Source organism: Ailuropoda melanoleuca, chromosome 6, assembly GCF_002007445.2.
Source record: "Ailuropoda melanoleuca isolate Jingjing chromosome 6, ASM200744v2, whole genome shotgun sequence".
Classification (NCBI taxonomy): Eukaryota; Metazoa; Chordata; class Mammalia; order Carnivora; family Ursidae; genus Ailuropoda; species Ailuropoda melanoleuca.
Window position 1 is genome coordinate 116,958,144 of NC_048223.1, and position 22,202 is coordinate 116,980,345.

The 22,202-nt window shown below is 38.8% G+C and overlaps 1 protein-coding gene across 1 annotated transcript in view; it reads right to left on the minus strand.

The window, feature by feature from the left end:
* RAB11FIP2 (RAB11 family interacting protein 2) overlaps window positions 1–21,660 on the minus strand; it is a 42,478-nt gene extending 20,818 nt beyond the window's left edge. Inside the window, exons 1-3 of the mRNA XM_011219967.3 lie at window positions 20,966–21,660; window positions 14,700–15,142; window positions 13,522–13,990 (exon numbers count right to left, since the gene is read on the minus strand). Coding sequence (XP_011218269.1) covers window positions 13,522–13,990; window positions 14,700–15,142; window positions 20,966–21,318 — 1,265 coding nt within the window. The 5' untranslated portion in view covers window positions 21,319–21,660. The remainder of the gene's footprint in view (window positions 1–13,521; window positions 13,991–14,699; window positions 15,143–20,965) is intronic.
* Between the last annotated feature and the right edge of the window lie 542 nt (window positions 21,661–22,202).

Here is a 22,202-nt window from a genome sequence, read left to right on the forward strand (position 1 = left end):
TCCTTGCATACTCCTTGGAAGCAGAGCTGCTGGGGTGACTGGGAGATTTCTGGCCACTCTACGCCCTTAGCTGAGAAGACCAGCCTTAAAAACCATTCTTGGTGATCAAGCTGGTTTCACAGAGCCAAGAAATTATAAAGTTTTGCTGGAAAAGAATATATTGTTTTGTAATGATTTTATTGGAAATTGCACATTATACTGTATCATCAGCCAGCTTTTTTCTGAATGGTTCTTTATTTTTAAAAAACTAAGAATATTTTAAACACAGGCATCCACTGATTTTTTTAGAGTATACCTTGTCATATTTGCAAATTTCTGCTGCCACAGTAACTTCCCCATTGTCCTGTTCCTACAAGCTATATAAGTAAAATTACTTTTCACCGCAAACAGTTTTTATTCTGAAATCTAAAAATCACACTTAGAAACAAGGTCTCACTGGCATCTTTCTTTGATTTTGTGAGTGTCTCCTTCCTATTCAGGCCCATATTATGTATGTATTACCTAAATCACTGTTTTCTGGGTGTCCCCAAAATTGGTTTTCCATCATATCACTCAGAGGCCAAAATATCTTTATACTTATTATAGAATTAGGTGCAAATTCTTCATTCTGGTGTGCTAAGTTCCCATTAACAAGGTCCAATTTCCACTACTACCTCTGACCTTAACAATTTCAGGTAGGCTGGGGTCCTAGACAGCCACTTAAAACACGCATTTTTAACACATTGCCTGGTCTCATTTTAATCTCCATTCATAAAAGCACTTTCCTCTCTCTCTTCATAGATTCATCATTTGAGACTCTGCCAATTCTACCTTTTCCATGACACCTAGACTGCCTGACCTTACCCATTTAATCTCCTGTCATTTTTAGCTCTCTGAGCATTTACTAACTGCATCACCAATTAGGACAATTAATTACATATTTTGTATCTACCTGCCTGTGATCTAAAGACAGAGACATGGCCTGTTGCATCTGTTTCACAATATTAACAGAATTGTTATACAAGACAGGAGAGCAATGGCCGTACCTTATTATCAAGTCCTAAAACCAATATCTTTTTTTAGAATGTCACCCTAACATATACTGTCTCCTTGTAGTCTAAAGCTCAAAGGCACAAAAGGTGACATTTTAGGCCCCTACCTATCCCTATTATTCCATAAAATAAACTGATAGCAATACAAAAATACCTTACATTTAAATTTTGGTTGTAAGTATATTTTCTCTTAAGTGAGGAATATTTTTTAAAACTGGACTGACAGAATATTAAAAATGTAATTAATATTATTTCAGGCATATTAAAGAACCTTGAGTCCAGGGACTCCTCAAGCAGAATCTTACATTCTTGGTGAAAACCAGAGAGAAAAGGCGGCACTCTCCCTAATGAAGAAATGAAAGAAAGAGCCCACCTTCAAATCTTGGTTAGAAGGGATACACTAGTGCCTGTGTGAATTTCCTAAGGCAGAGACCTTTTCCCAAAGAGGACTCTGGAATATTCTGAGGAGTCTTCCAGAAGTAGCATTCATCCTTCTTCTAACGATGGTTTGAACTAGTTTAACAATTTAGTCTAAGCTCAGCCACGTGAGTTTAGAAAATTTTCATCATGATTTAAGGAAAAGCTAAAACTTAGCCATCTACCCTTACTAGCCCTACGCAAGAATTTCTGAACGCAGGATTTTATAGCAAAATTGATTATAATACCTTTGCCTTGTAGAGCAATAAAACAAATTTTCTACTTAATACACGAAATATTTTACTTAATCTCAATGTGGTTTAGTTTATCAAAGATTATTATTGAACATACATCTTGAAAGAAACTAGAAAAACTATCAAGTTTATTGTTTTCTGCCAAATGTACATATCCTCTACCGGTCAGTGAGAAACATGAGCTCCTAAATTCTACTTTAAGTTGAGAATACATTATTACTTGGAAATAATTTAACGTATTTAAAGGAATTATTACATAGTCTGTAAGACTCTGTGCAGTACTTAGCGAGAGCTGCCATCTCCAGGTTCACCCTGTGCCAAATCACCCTCAGCACTTCATGGGCTCGACACCGTTTCATCTCTTCTCGAACACCAAGGTTACCAAGGCTGTTATCCCATTTTACAGTTGAAAAAAATGAGGCTTAGAAAGGTTAAATAAGGTCATACAGATAACTATTCAACAGACTCAAGTCCAGACCTGAGTCCAAAATTTGAACTCAATACCTATCCTATATATACTTCCTTTAGAAATAGGCTACTATTACTATATTTATATTTTCATGTTATATTATAACATCTTTGAGTGGAAGAAAGTAATCAAATATATATTCTGAATCAAGTATTAAATGATGTTCAGTGTGATTTCCATTTTTCATTTATTTGGGGCATTTAATTTCTTTGAAAATGAAAAAATCTGTATGAACCAAAATATACTGTATACCTCCAGTCAACAAAATATGCGATTAACCTGAACACCCCCATTCCCACTCCAGGATCCATAACAAAGAGGTAATGCAGAGCCCCTGCAGGGCACTCACTAATTGGCTCCTTGGTAGCCTGAAGGAGCAAACATACTTCCTCAGGAACCACCAGACATGGAGTACAGCTCCAAGACTCCAAATAAAAAAGAAATGGTAGAATACCAAGTAGTGAGTAAAGAGCTAATGATACAAGAGTATAGTCATTATTTATAAAATATTCCTTCAAAGTGCATCTTGCAATTTTTTAAAATAAGCTTTCCTGCTATTTACTGAAATAACTATCTATCCAATCATTCCTCAACTTATAAAATCATCTTTGATGGTCCAGAACAAGCTCAAAGGCCTCGTCCTTGAAGAAGCATTTCCCAATTTCTAGCAAAGTGTTCCTTTACCTTTTCTACAGTAAACTCTGTTCAACACGGTTCGTTCTGCCTGCAATATGGGTCACTGCTTACATGTTCCTCTCCCTAGCTTGTGTAGCTATGGGGACTTTAGTCCTCTATGAACTCTATCTTCAAGCCACCCACCCCAGCCCTGGTAGAGCTTCACATACATGTCTGTTAAAACAAATTTTAAAAACTGGCAATTCGAATTAAGCTTTACTCTAGGCCGCACTGAGTCACATAATTGCTATTTAAGTGGTATTAGCACTTTTGTCAGAAAGATTTCTAAGGTTAAAATAAATACATAAAATACCTGATGTATGATACATTATATTTAATATACATATTTCTAGATCACATTTTAATATTTATATTATAATTATGTTATATGTTAATACTATAATATATTTAACATATCAAATCAAAGAGCAATAATATATCCTTAAAACGTTAAGTTCACAGAGACAAATGTCAAATGTCTGGATCTCAATATTCTTAGAAACTAGTTAAATGTGTAAAAGGAAAATCATTCCATAATCAAATTAGTTGCTTTGTTTTCTATCGGCAGCAGCTGTTTAGAACACCCCTGCCGCAGGCACCACTACGACCATTTATTACAATACAGAAACAGTACACGTATTTCAAAAGTTAAAGCTTTATTGTTATGGCAAAAAGTAACCACAGGTGATAATGTAGTCATAGTGGCCCAAAAGGAAGTGTCCTAAACATAGAAGTAGGGCCTGGAAAAGTAGAGTTCACAGAAGTAGGGCTAAAGACAAAAGAAACAAGTTATCCTCTTGTGCGAAACTAACAAAAGGGGTCCGACAGGGGCAAGATTTGGTAAAGCCAAAACCACTGGAGAGAAATACATGTAGTAATTACAATTCTAAGGTGAACACACGTCAAATGCATTAAATCCATAAGCAATTACAGAAATTTGCACTGTTGTGTTCAAAGAAGCCAAGTGTGTTTCAGTATTCAAAAACAAACTCTCAAGAGCTGTAATTAGTGTGCTGATTCTAACTTGCTTGTCTTCAACAACTCAAAACACATAATTTCTATCTCTAAAACAAAGTTCTAAAATAAACAAGACAGCACCTCATTAAAAAAAAACACTCAAACTTCTCCATCAAAACTAAACTGCCAACTTTGATTTAAAGACAACAGGCCTGACGTTGTTAATATAGATCTTCCTTGACTCACAATGGGGTTGCATCTCAATAAACCCATTGTAAATTGAAAATACTGTAAAATGAAAATGCATTTAACACAGCTAATCTACCAAACATCATTGCTGAGCCTAGTCTATCTTAAAGGTGCTCAGAACACTTACCTTAGGCTATAATTGGGCAAAATCACCTAATGCAAAACCTATTTTATAACAAAGTGGTGAATATCTCACGTAGTTTATTGAGTACTGTACTGAAAGTGAAAAACAAGATGGTTGAATGGGTACAGAATGGCTCTTAAGTGGTCTGCCCTGCGATCACGTGGCTGACTGCAAGGTGAGGATGCCGCCGCTTCCCCTGCTGCCCCGCCTCACGGGGGAGAATCCCATGGCAGATCCCAGGCCCGGGAAAAGATCAAAATTCAAAATTCTGAAGTATGGTTTCTACTGAATGCCTATCACTTTACCACCATCATAAAGCTGAAAATTTGTAAGTTGAACAGTAGTTAAGTGGGGGACCGTCTGTACAGTTTTTACAATGCTGTGTTTCACCAAATTTAACACACTGATTAAAGACAGATCATTGCAATAATCCTTGTTGTTTCTTCTCCTTTACCGATCCTCCACCATCCCGACCTCCACATACAAAAGGAACACATTTCCAAGATGTTCCCTTCTTTTCCATCCTCACTGCCAAGTAACCTCCATCAACTTTCACCTTCACAACTATACTAACTTTCTTTTTTTTTTTAAGGATTAAAGATTTTATTTTTATTTATGCGACAGAGATAGAGACAGCCAGCGAGAGAGGGAACACAGGCAGGGGAAGTGGGAGAGGAAGAAGCAGGCTCATAGCGGAGGAGCCTGATGTGGGGCTCGATCCCATAACGCCCTGAGCCGAAGGCAGACGCTTAACCGCCGCGCCCCCTATACTAACTTTCTAACTAGTTTTCCTGCCCCAAGTCCTCCCCCTTCCCATTCCTGTCCCTACCAGACTCCCCCACCCTACAGGGCTATCTAAGATGCTACTCTCATCATATCACAACCTAACTTAAAATCTTCATGGTTCCCCAGTGCCTCCACAATGTCCAGTCCTTAACATGGAATGGTGACCTAATATTTACATGCCTGCTTCTATGAACACTAAGCAGGAATTTATATCTTAATAAACCTCTGATTTTCTCATATAGAAAATATTCCAAAAATAATGCAAATAAAAGTGTCATTTGATTATCAGATCTGAAATGCAGAAAAAATCATCTGGAAGGACTGGAGTAGTCACACAGAGGAGGCAATGGAATGAATCAGGAGACCTGCAAGGGCCTGCAAGGGCCTGCAAGGGCTTTCTTTTAATTCTTTTAATTCTTAAAAGGTACAGTATGTTTATAATAAAGGTCTGCTGACTGTGGGAATTTTCTGAACCAAAACTCAATTCATACCCCAACAATTTTAAATTTATGCAGGAAATAACTATGCCAAATGTGTGAAATTGGGAATATCAAGTCTTAAACTAGTAAACTAGAAAGTACCATAAGAGCATGAGTGGAGTTGTGCTTATCACATAAAAACTACACTGGTGAGGAACAGCCTCCTCTCTGGCCTAGATCCCAACAGCTTTTTTAAAGGGGATAAGGAAAGTATGGTCAATTTGGAATAGATAATTTTAGCCAACAGGTCACCAGTGAAAAAGAACCACAACAACAAATGTCTAAAATAATTTAGATTCATATAATTTATGTCTTTCCAATGTATTGTTCTCAAAATATATAAGTTCATTAATGGCAATTAACATTATTAATTACATGTAGATTATTAATCTACATGTAACAAGCTTGTCAGTTTGACAAAGAACTAATCTCAAATTCTACCTTAAAAGTTAAAATCTACATATTGATTTGCACTGGGGTCACTGGAATATAATCTTAATACTTTCCTGTCAGAAACCTCAGGAGGACTTACATACTATATCTTGTATTTGATCATATCATAACAACCTGTTCTCTTTAACTACTGGACTCGTTGTGTTATCCTGTGTCCAGTGCCTAAGAGCTCGTTAATTACCTAAACTATATCTCCATAGGTCTTGTTAATTACCCGTCTCCTGTCTCAGAGGACCTTGTTAATAACTTGTACAGTCTCTCTAAAGAGGTCCTAACAACACATTAAAATTAAAGATGCTTTTCTTTTAGCACCTGTCAAGTGCTGTAAATTGAGAAATTTTCACATCAGTTTATTAGCCTACAGTAGTTTTTGTGGATTTTTTTGGCTGATTTTCTTCTTTCACAAAATCTCTCTGTATCTCAATCTCGCAACTCTAATAATAATAATAACAACAACAACTTAGCAAAGTTTTGTCTTTTTTTGTTACAGAGCTTTTTTTGTTTTCAATTTTGAAGTCTATAAATATCAATTTGCATTAGTGAGTTAGCAAAAGGATGGCATGGTTGGTATCTGCAAATTAACCCATTGAGAGATGTACCAATTAATGAGAGCTATTATAATGAGTATTAGGATGACAAAGGGTAAAAAAGTTTCAAGTAGTATCTGGGGAGTTTAGCATAAAAGTTCTAGTTAGTGTTAAGGGAACTAATCATATTGCATATTTCATGTTCCTAGTCACTGTTTCATTGGATAGATTCTGCAAATCCCTGGACACTAATGGATTAATGGCTCTAAAAATCATCTCAAAAGTTTTTGTTTTCTGTCTTGTAAATGAGGCCACAAATTTTCAGCTGTGTAAAAAGATTTATAGCCTGCCATGAATGAGAGGCAAAATTATCTTTAATATTAGACAAATATGAACAAAAAATAAATACTGCTATTAAAATAAACCTTGTACATGTTAAGGTTTATTATGCCAGAGACTAAGCTTTAAACTCACACAGGGGAAAAAAAGAAAAAGAAAGGGTCCATACAGAGCGTCATAAAAATGAAGGTTTTAAAACTATGAACAGGATCATTTCTTTTGGAACACTGGTTTACTCCAACTTTCTAAAATTAAAATGCAGGCCTACAGTAAATAGTCTTCTCTTCACGGACACGTTATATAATTTCATAATAACGACTACATGCTTATAAGCCTATGGTGATCTGTAAAAGCAGAAACACATTTAAATATACATTCTAGGTAGCCAATTTTTTGTAGCTTCTAAGAAAGGTATGATACAACCATAGATAGGAATTGATGAGTTAAGGAAAGAAAGGACAAAGGGAAAAAGGGAAGTAGGTCAACCTGATCCCAAAAGTAAAAGGCGTACTGTCATGCAAAATTATATTAGTGATAGATAGCAGTTCTTGATCTTAGACACTATTTCTGTACTGTCCTAAAGAGTAACTGTTTCACCAGCTAAGCAACAAGCAGATTTTTCCACAGTAAACACTGTAAATGGAAATATATGCATATATGCTCTAATAAAATCAATAATACCAGGAATGATATTACAAGACATACCATTAAGTTAACATAGAACAACCAGGAGTTTGCTATATGGTATTCACAACAATAAGGCAAAAAATAACGAAGGGAAAGCATGTTCTTTGTATGAGTCACAAAATAAGAATATTCCCAAATCAAAATTCTCTGGTAAAAATACCTCCCATTAGTTCTTGCTCTCCAATGAGTTTCCTTTCTAAAATCAAACAACTCCTCTTCATACAGAGTATGCTTATATTTTTGACTATATATTTTTTTTTTTTTACATTTCAGAATAAGACATACACAACTAACTTTCTCCTTGTGCTAATGAATTCTCTTGACTGGGGGCGGTTCTCCAATCGTGAACTTTCTCGTGGAGCCTCAGAAGAACACACATCACAGAATTTCTCTTCAAGTTATGATAGATAGCGTATAAACACAGCATATTTTCTAAATGTTCTCACTGCTGATGTCTAGGTTTTACCTGAACTCTGAGAAACAATTCACCCACAGATGCCACAAATATTAAATACTCAGGCAGTTCTGTCTGTTCCTCAATGCCTAGCATAATATAGATGTTTCTTAGCTATTCAGCCAAATCTTATACTCCTCTCCACACCCGTTTTAGTCTGGCTGACCTCCCTACTGCGCCTTCCACCCTACTTAGGGCCCTGTGAGCAAAACGAAATGTGACTAAGTCATCTATTCAACTATGAGTTTAACAACAGAACTCCAGATGTCTATTCATCAATTAGTACTTACTTAAGTCTTATGAAATACATGATGTAAGTGAGATCAGTAATTTTTAAACCTGACTGAGAATCAGTGGGAAGTTTTAAAAATGTTGTTTTTCATTTCAGGGCCCATTCACACTAAAGATTCTAATTCGGTCTGAGATAGAACCCAACAAATTGTAGTTGAAAAGAAATCCCCAGGAGCCGCCGGAGATCAGCACTGAGGACACGCACTCATCTAGGTGCTGTGGGGCACCCACAAAACAAGATTCAGCAGAGCTACTAAGAAGCTTAGATAGCTTAGTAAGGAAGACTAAGACCCAGACACAACAGATATCCTAGAGCAGTTATGTTCTATATCAGCAGAAATCCAAAGGGAAACACCATGTTATTAAATCAAGAAAGAATTAAAGAGTTTTTAGCCTCAAGGACAGGCTCAGCACACTCAAATGAGTTAAGAGTACATTCCAGGACTGAGCCAAGGAATGGGTACAGCAAGGCTTACAAGGGCCTTGGAGGAGAGAGGTAAGGAAATTAATTTACCTAGAACAGAGAGATAAGGAATAGTAAAAGAAAAGTTGGAGAATCAAGAAAAGCCTAAAATACAGTAAGCCTTAAAAGTTAGAAGAGTTTGGATTTGGTGTTACAAATCAGTGGTTCTTAAACATTTCTGAACTTAAACTAGGCTTTTCAAACAGACTAAAGTTACCACGGCTCTTGTGCCCTAAATACTAAGTAATAATAATGCTAAGTGTTGTGATAAATACATGCAAAAAACGCAGGTCACTTAATACTCTCAGGATGTCTCATTCAGATAAGGTTTAATCAGTTATGCGTGGTTAGGTGGCCTTCCACATGCACTCAGGGACCCAGGCTGCCCTGTCTGACGGTTCTGCCCTTCTCAAAGATCTCCATTCAGCCAGCCTGTGGCTCAGCAAACTATTTCAGTGAACTTTGCAGGCCACACAGTCTCTGTTACAACGACTCAACTCTACCCCTATAGCACAGAAGTAGCCACAGACCAGCGGCTAGGCTGTGCGCGGCTGAGACATTATTTACAAAAACAGGCAGCAAGCCAGATTTGGGCCCCCAGCCTTGTTTGCCAACCCCTGGCCTAAGGTACTGAAGAAGAGAGGCGATATAGATGACTGCATAGGACGTTTTCATGGACCAGACCTGGACGTGGTAGACATCTCTTTCACTAAGTCTTCAATAAGCCAGAACTTCGTCACCTGTCCCCACCTAGCTAAGGGTCTAGCTGTGTCTCGGTTTAAAAAAAAAAAAAAAAAGGACATCCTGTTAGCTGAACACACCCACCATTTCCACTTTCCACTGGAAGGCTACCTGGTGTTCAAGAAGAAATGGCTGTGAACATATTATTAAAAATGGCATAACAAACACTCAGGGATTTTTTGTTTTTGTTTTTGGAAAATTATGTAACTGCTGATGCAAACAAGCACCCCTTTACAAATTGAGGGGCTAACCACACAGCCGTTAGTTGGTACTGATGACGCCAAACTACCTGTGATTCACAATTAAAGGGCAAGAGAAGCTGCCGTTTGGAGACACAAACAACCCAACACCAGTCATAAACTGATGAAACGTTTCCCTGAAAATGGCAAGAATTCCAACTACACTTCCCAGCGCATGTGCAGTAGGAGCTGTGCAGCACGCCCAGCGTTAGACAGTATCCTGACTTCTTAGAACTGGCGTGACCACAAACAACGCGGTGCCCTCGCCATACCCAACTCAGCTGCTTCTGGGTCCATCACCGGACGATTTCTTCACTGGCTGCACTGGGGTTGAGACATGACAGACTCTGGCCAAGGGGACAGCTGTAGAGGCGATGCACACCCCAGCCACACACGACCCTCTCTCCCCTGTGGCATGACCCTGGAGGCCGCGTGGTAAATGGTGGCACCCCAAGAAGGAAGGAGCCTGGTTCCTGAATAACGGCGTGGAGCCGAATGCCCGCACGGGACAAAACACCCACTTCCCTCCTCCCGGTCATTGTGAATCAGGCGGCGGCAACGGGTAACATGCTTTGACTGTGATAGGCCACTGAGATCTGGGGTTGTTTTTGACAGCTAATAACCTACTTAACACAGAGTTCTTAAGAAACTCCAGAAATGTGCTATGTAGGGTCTGAATATTAAATTTCAAGAGCCCTTTGACACTCACTGAGATTCTGAATAATGCTCAGTTTTATGTAAAAAAGGACATATTTGCCATTGTGGATCTGTTTTCAGTGTACCAGAAGATCTTCACAGCTCACACTGGGCTGGAAGGGGAGCCTAAAGGAATAAAAGCACATTTTAGGACAACGGTCTGCTATCCTATGTTCACTGATTCAAAAATTATTTTTTCTAACACCTACTACCTACCAAGCATCAGGCTGGAGATTAAGGGTGGAAAGACGAATGAAATGCAGACACTGCCCTCAAGTTGTTCCTGGTGGTGTGAGGGAGACCAGTGACCGGTCTATTAGTGAATGGTGGGATGCCCCTAAAAAGTAAGACTTATGTAAGAAAAGGCTGCCCCACGAGGATCAACTATGTCTCCCTACAAGAGCAGGCAAGGCTTCAAACAAGAGGGGCAGGTAAGAGGAAAGAAACTGCGAATTAGTAAGTGCAGGGCAGCAAAGGGTTTCAAAGAACCCTGCTCTTTGTTGGCGTAATCCAACAAAAAGCCAAATTCATTTCTTCCATCGGTTTTACGCAAGACTATTATAGGTCCTATTCCAATACGGAACCAAAAGGTGGTATTTTTTGTGGTTTACAACGTGATTTCTTCAGCTGGATTTTACTTTTTCTTTACTAAGAAATAAAAACTCTGACTTCTAAGAAAGCGTTCCTTAGTACTTTCAAGTTTTTTGGAATAAAGAAAATTCTCCAGGTTTAATCACACCCTATCCACCTGCAGGCCAATAGCACGGTTCCCCTGCACCTGTGCTCCCAGGTGAGCCAGCTCACTCACAAAGAACACGATCCAGCTCGGCAGCCTCACAGTTTACCCTCCACTTTGGTCAGCGTTCTCACAGACGTCACTCGCAAGAGTCCGAGACTCTAAATAAATCTATTTAGCACTACTGGAAAAAATAAGCCGCAGCACGTGTCCTAGTGATAGGAGTCTGGAGCTTCCAAAGTGCATTCGGTTGAGATGTGAATGCGAGAAATCTAAAACGTCTGCTGAAACTGAGGGCTGATGTCGGCAGGAGAAACAGGGACACAGGGTTACATCAAGACAAAACTACCTCGAGTGTATCCTCCCAAATCCCCCTCAACATCAGCTGCTTTCCAGAACTTTGAACTGTCCTCTCTTCCTAGATCAACTTATAGTCAATCCTTCTTTTTAACACTATACATTAGCACGACCCTTTAACTGCCAACGTCTTTACCACAAACACGGTTTGCGACACACAGAGGAAGAGTAACTCCCCAGGGACCTACAAGTGTTGTGGTCCTCATACCTGGCATCCCAAAGAACACGAAGAAGAGAAAGACTTAAAAATGTAAAAATCTTGTTTTTCACACACTTCCAAGTATTTTATGCATTTATCAAGAAATAGCTCTAATTTGGCAGAAACAGCATTTGTACTCAAGCCACCCAAACAAAGCCTAAATCTGGCAAAATGCCACACTCACTTTTAAAACCCGTGGCAATCCACGTAAACAGCCCAAGTAGAGGGCAATTAAAGGTTGGAGGATACTTATTTTTCTACATGCTGCCATGATTTACAAACTTTATTTTCTTACCACTTCTCATTTTTCTTGCTTTTCTTTGACTCTAAAATTATATAAATTACCCAATCCCTAAGTTATCTCAGACAGTTGTTTTTAATTATCTTCTTGAAAAAAAAGTTTAGCAAAAGGGAGAAAAAGCAAATATATTTCTATTTACCTCTGTAATTTAGGACTTAAGACAACATATGGGATACGCTATGTGAAATACCAAAATAAAATACCTGAGTAGCATAACGAAACTATGGACTCTTCAATAAAACATTAATTTCACAGGATAAAATTGTATCTTTTGGATATAGTTTCTAAAGAAAATGAAACAATACTTTTTAAAGCCACAGCAAATATTTACTGCTAAGAGAAAATGAAAGAAATACACATTTCCCTGGAAAATGTCAAATGCACACTTGAACGCATCTTTAGATCAGAAGACAGGTGGGAGAGCACCGTCTAAAAGGGTGCTTGTTAATACTATATTTTTTGTTTATGGTGGGACAAAACAAAGCACTGTTTTTGAATAAAATATGACACGACAGTATATAAAACATGGTAACAGCCACCATTCACAGGTCCCCTGTTTAGGTCCTGGCTTTGTACCATGTACTTGATTGATAATTTATCATCACCCAAACATACCAAGCAGGTATTCTTTTCCTTGTTTCAAAGATGGAGACGATGAGGTTTATAGAGGTCACAGAGCCACTGAGCCAGGATTCCCACTCAGGTCGTTATTCTATACGTTATTGCCTTGAGGAAAACTTTTACATTCCATGGCAAACACTCTACCCTGCTATTCCATAACTCCTTAGGATTCCAATAAATTCATCTTATTCTTTGATTAAGTTTTCTTTAATCAGCTACTCCAGTGTTCACTTGTGCAAAATTCATAATCTCATTTAAAGTTATACAGTTCCAACTTGTACTAAGGAAGAAGTACCATTACATATGTAACTGAGAACTCAGATTTTGAAAATCTAATCTTTATCATGATAGTGAGTATTCCTATGACCATAAGTCATCATACAGAAAACTCTTTGATATATTTTAGTACCCATAAGGGTCACAAAATTCCAGTAAACATTCACAAATAAAAGCTACTTCTAAATAGACATTTGATAAGGGTAGTTAACACCTACTATGAAAACCATTAATATTTAACCTAAGCCAGTATTTCTTAAAGAACAGCCCATGGGCTGCTATTGGTCCACTAATCCTCTCGAGAGAGCCCGTGAACTAATCCCTGGAAAATAATATCTAGAAACATAACATATCACCTAATTTCTGGCCTGAATTAACACCCAATGGTGATTCACTCTCACCATGTCTCATCAAAAGCGATACCATTCTCTTCATAAGTTTCAGTGAGTTTCTGGCACACAGAAGTAGAAATAGACTAGGATAGGGATTAAGAATCTTTTATCCTTCCAAGATAAAAAGTTCAATTCCAAAGATGGATGTAACGCTGCCTGGTTCCATAATTAATTATAAAAATAAGATAAGAATTTTGTTCAAGTCAAATAAAAGGAATTTAAAACATTCCAGTATTTAAAAGGGATAGCTTATACTTTCAAGTACGATATTTTTCAAAATAGCACAACTTCCCCCATGTTAGGCTTACCTTGAAGATGGCATTATATTTGAAGCCCTGAATTTTGTTGTAAACGGATTAGTTGACTCATAATCAAAATAGTCCTGACGATTTTCACTAAATGCGTTAGGTGATTTCAAGTCACAAGGGCTATCAGATCCCCCATTGTTAAGTTTATCAGATCTTCGGCTATCTTTTTTTCCAGTCACTCTTTCAAACAGGCTAACTTTCTCCCTTTTCTCTCTTTTATTTTCTTTTCTTACTTCGACTGATTTTGAAAATAAATTCATGCTGCTGTCCCATGATTCACTGCTTTCTTCAAATGGATTTTTCTTCCTTGGCAGTGTTGCAAACTTCTGGGGTAATGAAGCAGTCACATTTGTAAATGGGTCATTTTGTCTTCCTAAAGACGATTCACCTTCATCCACACTGCTGTCAGGTTGGTTCATTTTAGAAGTATCAAAGCTTAATGTTCTTCTGTGTGGAGATTTGAGACTTCCTGCAAACAATTTTGTAGTTAGTACATAATCAGTGACACATTACATCACACTACTTGACACATTCTGGGTGCACACTGCTGCTTTTAGAATGAGAGCAATTAGCTATTTAAAGATATTAACCTTTAAAACAACCAAGGAAAACAATCTTAAAATGGTAAAGTATAGCAGTCTCAAGTAGGTAGGCTAATAATTAGCATATTGCTAGATAATCAGTAATTTACTCAGCTCAGGAAAAAACAAGCACATAAACAAACCATAATGTCAAAACCAGAGGTTCTGGTGGGCATAATGGTGCTATAAATTCTCAAAGACTTTTTTCATCATTAGCATTAAATATACTTCGCTACTTCTGAACATACAAGATTTTTTTTCTAGGAACTTTCTGATTAAATGGAATATTTATTTATGCTTCAGGTTTTCAAGACCAAAGAAAGAGCAGTTAACAACAACAACAAAAAAGACACCGGGCCATGAAAAGCAACTGGGACTCATTTTTGTTATCATTCAATAAAGAGAATGCTGAATACAGACAAGTTCTGCCTTTCACAAACTTACCAATTTTGAGCATACTCGGCACTCAATGAAGAGTTGATGACTAAGAAACTATCAAGAAATTGCAATTTTTATTTTCTAACTTTATAAGTTAGACTTTAAAAATTAAAATGGTAGTTCGGATCACTAAGGATACAATTAGAAAGTGTCACTTACCACTTTCCGGAACTGCTCCAAAGGAATCTATCTGCCGTCCAAGAGGATGTGTTTGACCTATGGTGCCAGACTTCAGTTTCTCAGAAGATATGTGGGTCCCAGTTAAATCAGACATCGAATGTGCTGAAGAGAGTCGCTGAGGACCCAAAAGGAAAGGCTTTTTTGGTTTGGATTTCATCTGTATTTCACCACTTGAAAATTCAGTACTGGCATCGGGTATGTGAGAACTTGGAATGATTGCAGAAGACGTATCAGAAAATGTCCCATCATTTTTTCTACCTTTCATCTTATCTTTTAATTTTGCAAAAGGAGATCTTGTTTTGTCCTTCATTGATAAGTCAAACATACTTGCTGTCATATTGTTCCTCATGAATTGAATATTGACCTTTATCTCACCCCTGTTTTTGGCTCTTTTTCCTTGTTTGGATTCTAATCTAAACCACCTTAAAGAGAAGGAAAAAACCGGGTTGTAACACTTCATGAAGAGAGGGTATGAGCTTGTTACATACAAATAGCTTTTTAGGTTAAGCTAATACACATCAAGGCAATCTAAGCACAATAGCTATTATGGGTCTATCTGACATAAGTGTTGCTAGTGGCCTAAGAACATTTGTTAATGTTAAAAGACACTAAGGTAAAGACTATGAAAGAATTCATCAATACGCTACTCTTAAGCACTATACAATAACGATCACATTTTTAATAATTAAATATTTAACCCGTTTTTCTCCTGGAAAAACTACTGAAGGAATTTTGTTAACATCGGAGACCACTGCATTATATAGTTTGCTAACTGTGAAAATTACGTAAGATGTGATTTAGATTCACATAAAGTGGGTCAAAGCCTTCCGCTGAATATGAAAAAATGAGTAAAATGTAGGAAGTGACAAAGTCATAAATCCTGTAAAGTTTTTGAAAAAGCAAGCTTAAATGCTTCCTGTTAGAATCTATTTGCTTCATTTACCATTGCTACTGTAACAATACCAAAGAAAAAGGATTTTAATTGGAAGCCAAATCTTATGCTTAGTCGGTTCGCTGGATTGCACTCCCCATTGTCAAATGATGTTACAGTAGTCCCCCTTATCCACGGTTTCGCTTTCCATGGCTTCAGTTACGAGCGGTCAACCGCGTTCTGGAAGCAGACGATCCTCCATCTGACGTACCCTCGGAAGGTCAGTGGTAGGCTAACGCTAGGTCACAAAGCCTACATCATTCACCCCACTTCATCCCAATATGGAGGTATTTTATCATCTCACATCATCACAAGAAGGGTGAGTACAGGACAATAAGATAGACCACATTCGCATTACTTTTATTATAGTATATAACTGTTCTATTATACTACTGATCTCTTACTGTGCCTAATTTATAAATTAAACTTTATCACAGGTATGTACCTGTAGGGAAAACCACAGAAAACCTACAATTGAGTACTAGCCACAGTTTCATGCACCCACTGGGGGTCTTGGAACATATCCCCGTGGATACGAGGGGGCTACTGTATAAGAAGCAAAGTTTATTTTGGTTTTGTTCATATTTTTATCCATGAGAAAGTCTCCGGTAGTCACTGTTACAAGTGGCTATTCTACAGGGAAAAGAACCAAAGAAAAAAAAAATTGCAACATCAAGCCTAGACGAGAGTTTCTATAGTGTTTTCACATTACTTAACAATGAAGCATAACCTGCAGACAGGTTATTACTTAAACACAGCTCTAATCAAGTGTAACAAATTTTCTTAGCTACAAAGGAACTCTGATCTAATTTTACATTAGTACTTTCTCTCCTTGTTACCAGGAAGATATGCCAGAAACAGCTTATGTTTACTATCCATCAGGTGGAAGACTAGTTCATGGGTCTTTCCAGATAGGAGGAAAAAATTGGCATACAACATCCACACCATCTCAGCAAGTAACACATAAGAGAAACATTTTCTTCATTCATTTGAAGCAATTCAATCAATTAAGATCTAGTTACATCAAAGCAAGCAGTTTTTTAAAAATAAAATATTTTAGGGGCGCCTGGGTGGCACAGCGGTTAAGCGTCTGCCTTCGGCTCAGGGCGTGATCCCGGCGATCTGGGATCGAGCCCCACATCAGGCTTCTCCGCTATGAGCCTGCTTCTTCCTCTCCCACTCCCCCTGCTTGTGCTCCCTCTCTCTCGCTGGCTGTCCCTGTCTCTTTTGAATAAATAAATAAAATCTTTAAAAAAAAATAAAAATAAAATATTTTATAATAGGAAGCATTACCCCCACGACCCTACATTGAGAAAAGCCCTTGAAGCAAAGAGTAAAATCTGAAGATACAGGAACTAGAAACAAGAAATGACAGCAATAAACTCTGTGGAATAGAGAACCTTGAACAAGACAAAATTTAGCACTTGAAAAGCAAGGTTGTACACCCAGTTATTAATTCCCAGTTCTGGAAAACAAAGCCATTTTCAATGGGGCAGAAATGCTTCTGATGGTTGGTACATGGGAAATATTCCGTAACATCTAGGCTTCACACAAAATAAGTGAATATACTTTGCAAGAAGGGTACCAAAAACAAAATACCTAAGCATGTCCTCTTTCATATATATAACAAATCAAAGCCCAAATCTGAGAAAAAAATAAACCAATAACCCAAGAGATGGTAGGAGGTGAGAGTAACCAAAACTCACTGAATTTCAGAAACAAGACCAAATCAATCACCTACTTTTAACATCCATTTTTCAAAGATGAGGGAATTGAGGCACAAAGGCTAAGTAACATCCCAATGTCAGATTAAAGTCAATAAGGAAAATATCCAAGTTGATGAATAACATCTGCATGAAAAGAGAAGTTCTTTACTATTTGATGAACCCCATATGTTAATAAGGTTCAAGGCAGGGCTGGCCATGTGTTACTGGATGCTGTGTTCAATCAGGAGGCAGCGACAACCAAGGAGGAAGGCAACGCAAGGTTTTCTCCCGATAAACGGTAAGTTCCTTGAAGGCAGTCTGCCCTGCACTCAGTAAATGTTTATTGAATATTTTTTTCTGAAACTATACTCTTAACACAGCCAAGCTACAATCCTGTGTGTGTGCTGCATCATTTTGTTTTATGGCAGGGAACACTACTCGGGTAAGCTTTAAAGAATCAAGCAAGTCAGTATTTGAAGACAAACTCTAAATACAGTATATTTTCCAGCCTATCCCCACCCTTCAAACACACAGACACACACAGACACACACACACACACACACACACACACACACACAAAATGCAAAGAACTTTTAACAAATATATAAAACTTAAAATTAGGCATGACAAATTACTTTAGCTGCTTTGTTTTGAAAGTGATTTAATGGGGAAGTCTTAATGAGACCTTCAAGAATCATTCCAGAGATAGCACTTAGTTTCCCAGGCTTGAAAAAGATAAAATGAAGACACAGCATTTGGGGCTTAGTGGATTAATGCTGATTTTTTTTTCACCTCTGGAGTCCTGCTTTTAAACCGTATATGGCCTCTGTTCAATTTTTAGTGGGCACAGGTCCATGTTCAAAAACCACCACACATGTGGGAACTATTCCCAAGCAATTGGTGCTGTGTGGTCAGAAACGGGACAAGATTGGCAGGAAGGGTGCCAGAGGCCAGGACACAGGTGCACTGCAGAGACTCACACAAAAGTCCTCAAATCTGCATGTGTTTGAGTCATACCTAACTCTAGGGACTCTGATTGTTATTACTTTTCATGAGCATTAAAAAAAAAAAAAAGTCAACATCACCCATTCCTGTTGTAAAAAAAATCAATAGATATTACATAACAGCACGAACGATTTTACCATTCTATTATTAAACACTGTATTATTTCCTTAAATCTCATGCCAGAACCAACCCAGACACCCATAAAAGTGGGAGATACAGAAGTTCTCTTTCCATGCCCCACTCAAAATGTTCTGGCTCAGGCCCTTTCCTTCTCCTTAAAAGAAAAAAAAAAAGCATTTAATTTCAGATTATAAAAATAAGTAATAGTTTTAGCCATCACACTTCTTTGCCTATCATGACACAACTGGAAGACAAGCTGTAAATACTTGTCTTCAGTGTCAAGAGTATAAAGTGTCACACCCAGCAGTTTCATGGGACTTCTAAATCAGCTGGTAGCCTTCATCACTCATACCGGTTTTCTAAAAAGCACTTGGGGATATGAGGACAAGGCTCAGGACTGTGCAGAATATTAAATATCTTTCTTGCAATACACCGGTGGCTCAAGTTCATCTCGTTCTGTGCCACATGCACAGCTGTGCTGGAAAAGAAAGCTATTAAATATATTAAAAAACTAGAAATATTACCAATAAAGATATCTCATCAAATATGCGGTCCTCATTTATCCACAATGAAAATGGGATTTAATAACATCTGAAAATCACTTTGCATGCAATAACATCACAAGTCCTGTTGAGAACATTTAAAAACATTTTCCCCCTGAAAGTTCTAATCAATTTTATATAGTAGCCAATAGAGAATTTCCGTAAGGAGACCACAATAGCAGAGCGCTGCTTACCGCCAAATATACTGTCATTCAGATGCTGCCAAAGATAAGGAGTAAAACAAGAAGGAATTTTAAAAGCTCATTTCACCCTCTGAATCTCTGGGTTCACAGTTGGGCCTACTTTCACTCGGAAAATTTAGATTTCAGAGAAGGCCTGTAATAGGTCATTCATTAACATAAAAAGTACCAAACAACACAGCATAAAATTTGCAGTTACAATATACTTAAAAGTTTACATTCAAAACACTTTAAATATTATAGAGTGTCATCCAAAATTGGTGATTTGAAGAAGATTATTTGGTGATTGTCCATTTTTCAGTTTCAGTTTGATGAAGAACTCCTCAGGGGAAACAATGCCATTTTGTAGGTAACAGTCATCAAAAATCATCGGTATATATTCAACTTCACATTTTTTGAAACTTTTCTCTCCTTTTTCCTAAAATATTGTTATCTCCTATTTGAATATTTACCATTTTTCCTCTTGCATTCCCAGTACTTCTTATCTCTCTACCCTTTTACCCTTCATGTATTAAATCTTACATGAAGTCCTAATTTTAAAAAAATGTAATAAAAAGAAAAAACTCTAATCAAGAAAAACTTGCAGGAAGATGTGCAGAAAGTAATAAGACACACTTGCTCTAAAATACGAGAAATTAACATGAACTTCAAGAAAGTTACCATTATCAAAAGTTTTTAAAAGGGCAAATAAATTTCAGTTATGACTGAGAAAAACACCAAAGCTGCTTTGGAAACTTGACGTCCTCTTATAAATTCAACCTATATTTTTCTCTCATTAATTCCATTAATCTTAAGGTTCTCTCAAATCGGAATAATTGTAAGTTTAAGGAAGGTTGAATATACCTATCTCTGAAAACATTATTTTTCAACTTAAGACATAATATCCAACTGCTAATTTATATTATCCTTTTTTAAATGAGAATATATCCTAAGCTTGAAAGCCGTAGGTCAAAGGTCATGTTTGTAGTGAAGATGTCATTAAATCACTTCATCACAAGAACTGAATCACTGTCTCCAATCTGAGAGCATTTAACATAGTCTAAACATGCTGGCTTTACAAAACTAATTCTGAAGTAATACACTAACTCCAATTCATTGTAAATTCACAGAAAAATGTTAGCGTGTATTCAAGGTTAAGAATGTTTGTACACACTTTTAATTTTTTTTTCTTTTAACAGCTTTAGACTCCATCAAGATGTACTGACCCTGAAAGATGGCTGAGCTAAAATAAAGGCCAACTTGTGTTTGTAAAGCTGCAATGAAACACTGAGCTCTAAATTTGGTAATTTATCTTTTGACAGCTTCAGAGTTCAATATGAGACCTTATATTGGTAGATTTAATTTTCTGATGTCCCATTTCCTGGCAAATTGTAATGCTTAATGATCATAAAAATCTGAACATATGTTAAGTTTCAGTTGATTAACACTGTGATCCAGTCCTCTTATTAAGTAGTGAAACGATGTCAGTTTAAAATTCAGTGCAAAATATTCAATTATTTAAGATGCTTACCTTAAACAAAAATGAGAGGGTAATGGATCATTAATGCCTCCACTTAAAAAATATTTCTTCACAAGGGCTATTTTTACTTCCGATTCGTGCAGATATGGTGCTTAAAACTAGGTCATATTTCAATCCAAAAAACCAATGCCCCAACTATACAAATAACTTCCAAGAACAGAATATCCATAAATAAGATATAGTTAATCTCCCCCAAATTCAAAATAAATTACATAACTTACTCTGTTTTCCTTCTTTGTTTGTCCTCAAAGATGTCATTGAGATTGATTGCCACCTGCCCTAAAAACTTATCCAGACCCACCAGGGACCTGTGCATAACTATGAGGAAAAGAATGTATTTCTCTGGATTCCCCTGCATCAGCAATCCAGGTAGCTCAAAAGAGGCCTCTTCCTTCCAGACTGGCTCAAGGGTTTTCTCAGCTACAGAGGTGGAGTACTTTTCCTTGCCCAGCTGAATTATAGTGTATGTGTCATTGGTGCCACTTTTGCCTTTTGGCTTAAGATCTTTGGCTTGGAGCACTGTGACCTGCACGTGGGTAGGAAACCACTTTTGGGCTTGCTCGGACAGCATCATTCTGTCCTTTTTCTCTGCACCGAGTTCTCAAAGCGCAGGCAGTGCCCCTCCCGGAGGGAGAGCCTAATTCCTTAATCACTGCATCCTAAGAACACTTAACGGCGACAGGCAAACTCACAGCTGCCCAACTTCCCCAGGGCTCGCTGTCAAGCGCCTCTCTGGGGCAGCCCGGGGGCACGGCTGTTCTGGGGGAGCCCTCTTCGCTGCAGAAGCCCAGGGACCCACCATCCCCTGGCCGCGCGGCCCAGGCCTCCGCGCGGACCCCCGCGCCTGGCGTCCGCACCTTCACGCGCAGCCGGCCGCGGGGACGGCCCCTGGGCGGCGGCGGGCGGCTCCCTGGCCTGTGGGNCCCTCGCCTCGGCTCCTCCTCTCGGGCGGGGGCTGGGGCGGGTCGCCTGGCCGTGGAGCGGGACGGGGGGCAGGGGACGCGGCCGTCCCAGCGCCGGCAGGCCGCGGGCTGTAGGGTGGCGGGCACCGGGCTCGGCCTCGCCGGGCCGGCTGCTCCTAACACCCGGCGGGCAGCGGCGGCGGCAGCGGCACTTCCGGGTTGGCCTTCTCCATGTTGATCTCGGGAACGCGACGGGGCGGGGCCGGGCGGGGCCGCGGGGTCAGGGGTCAGCGCCTCCCTGGTTGCCGTGGCGACCGGGGGCGCGCGCCGCGAGCTCCCCTCCCGGTGCGAGCTCCACTCCCGGTGCTAGGTGCTCCTGCTTGGTTTCGCGCCGGCTGCTGGGGCCTGGGAGGGCACTGGGCCCCGGAAATGTGGGGGCCTGCGCAGGCCAGCAGGGGGGCTCCAGGGGGAGCGGCGGAGTGCTCCTGAGAGGTGGCAACCAAGGCCCAGGCCTGCCCCATCTAGGGAGACACCCGATTTCAATCTTTGGAAACTC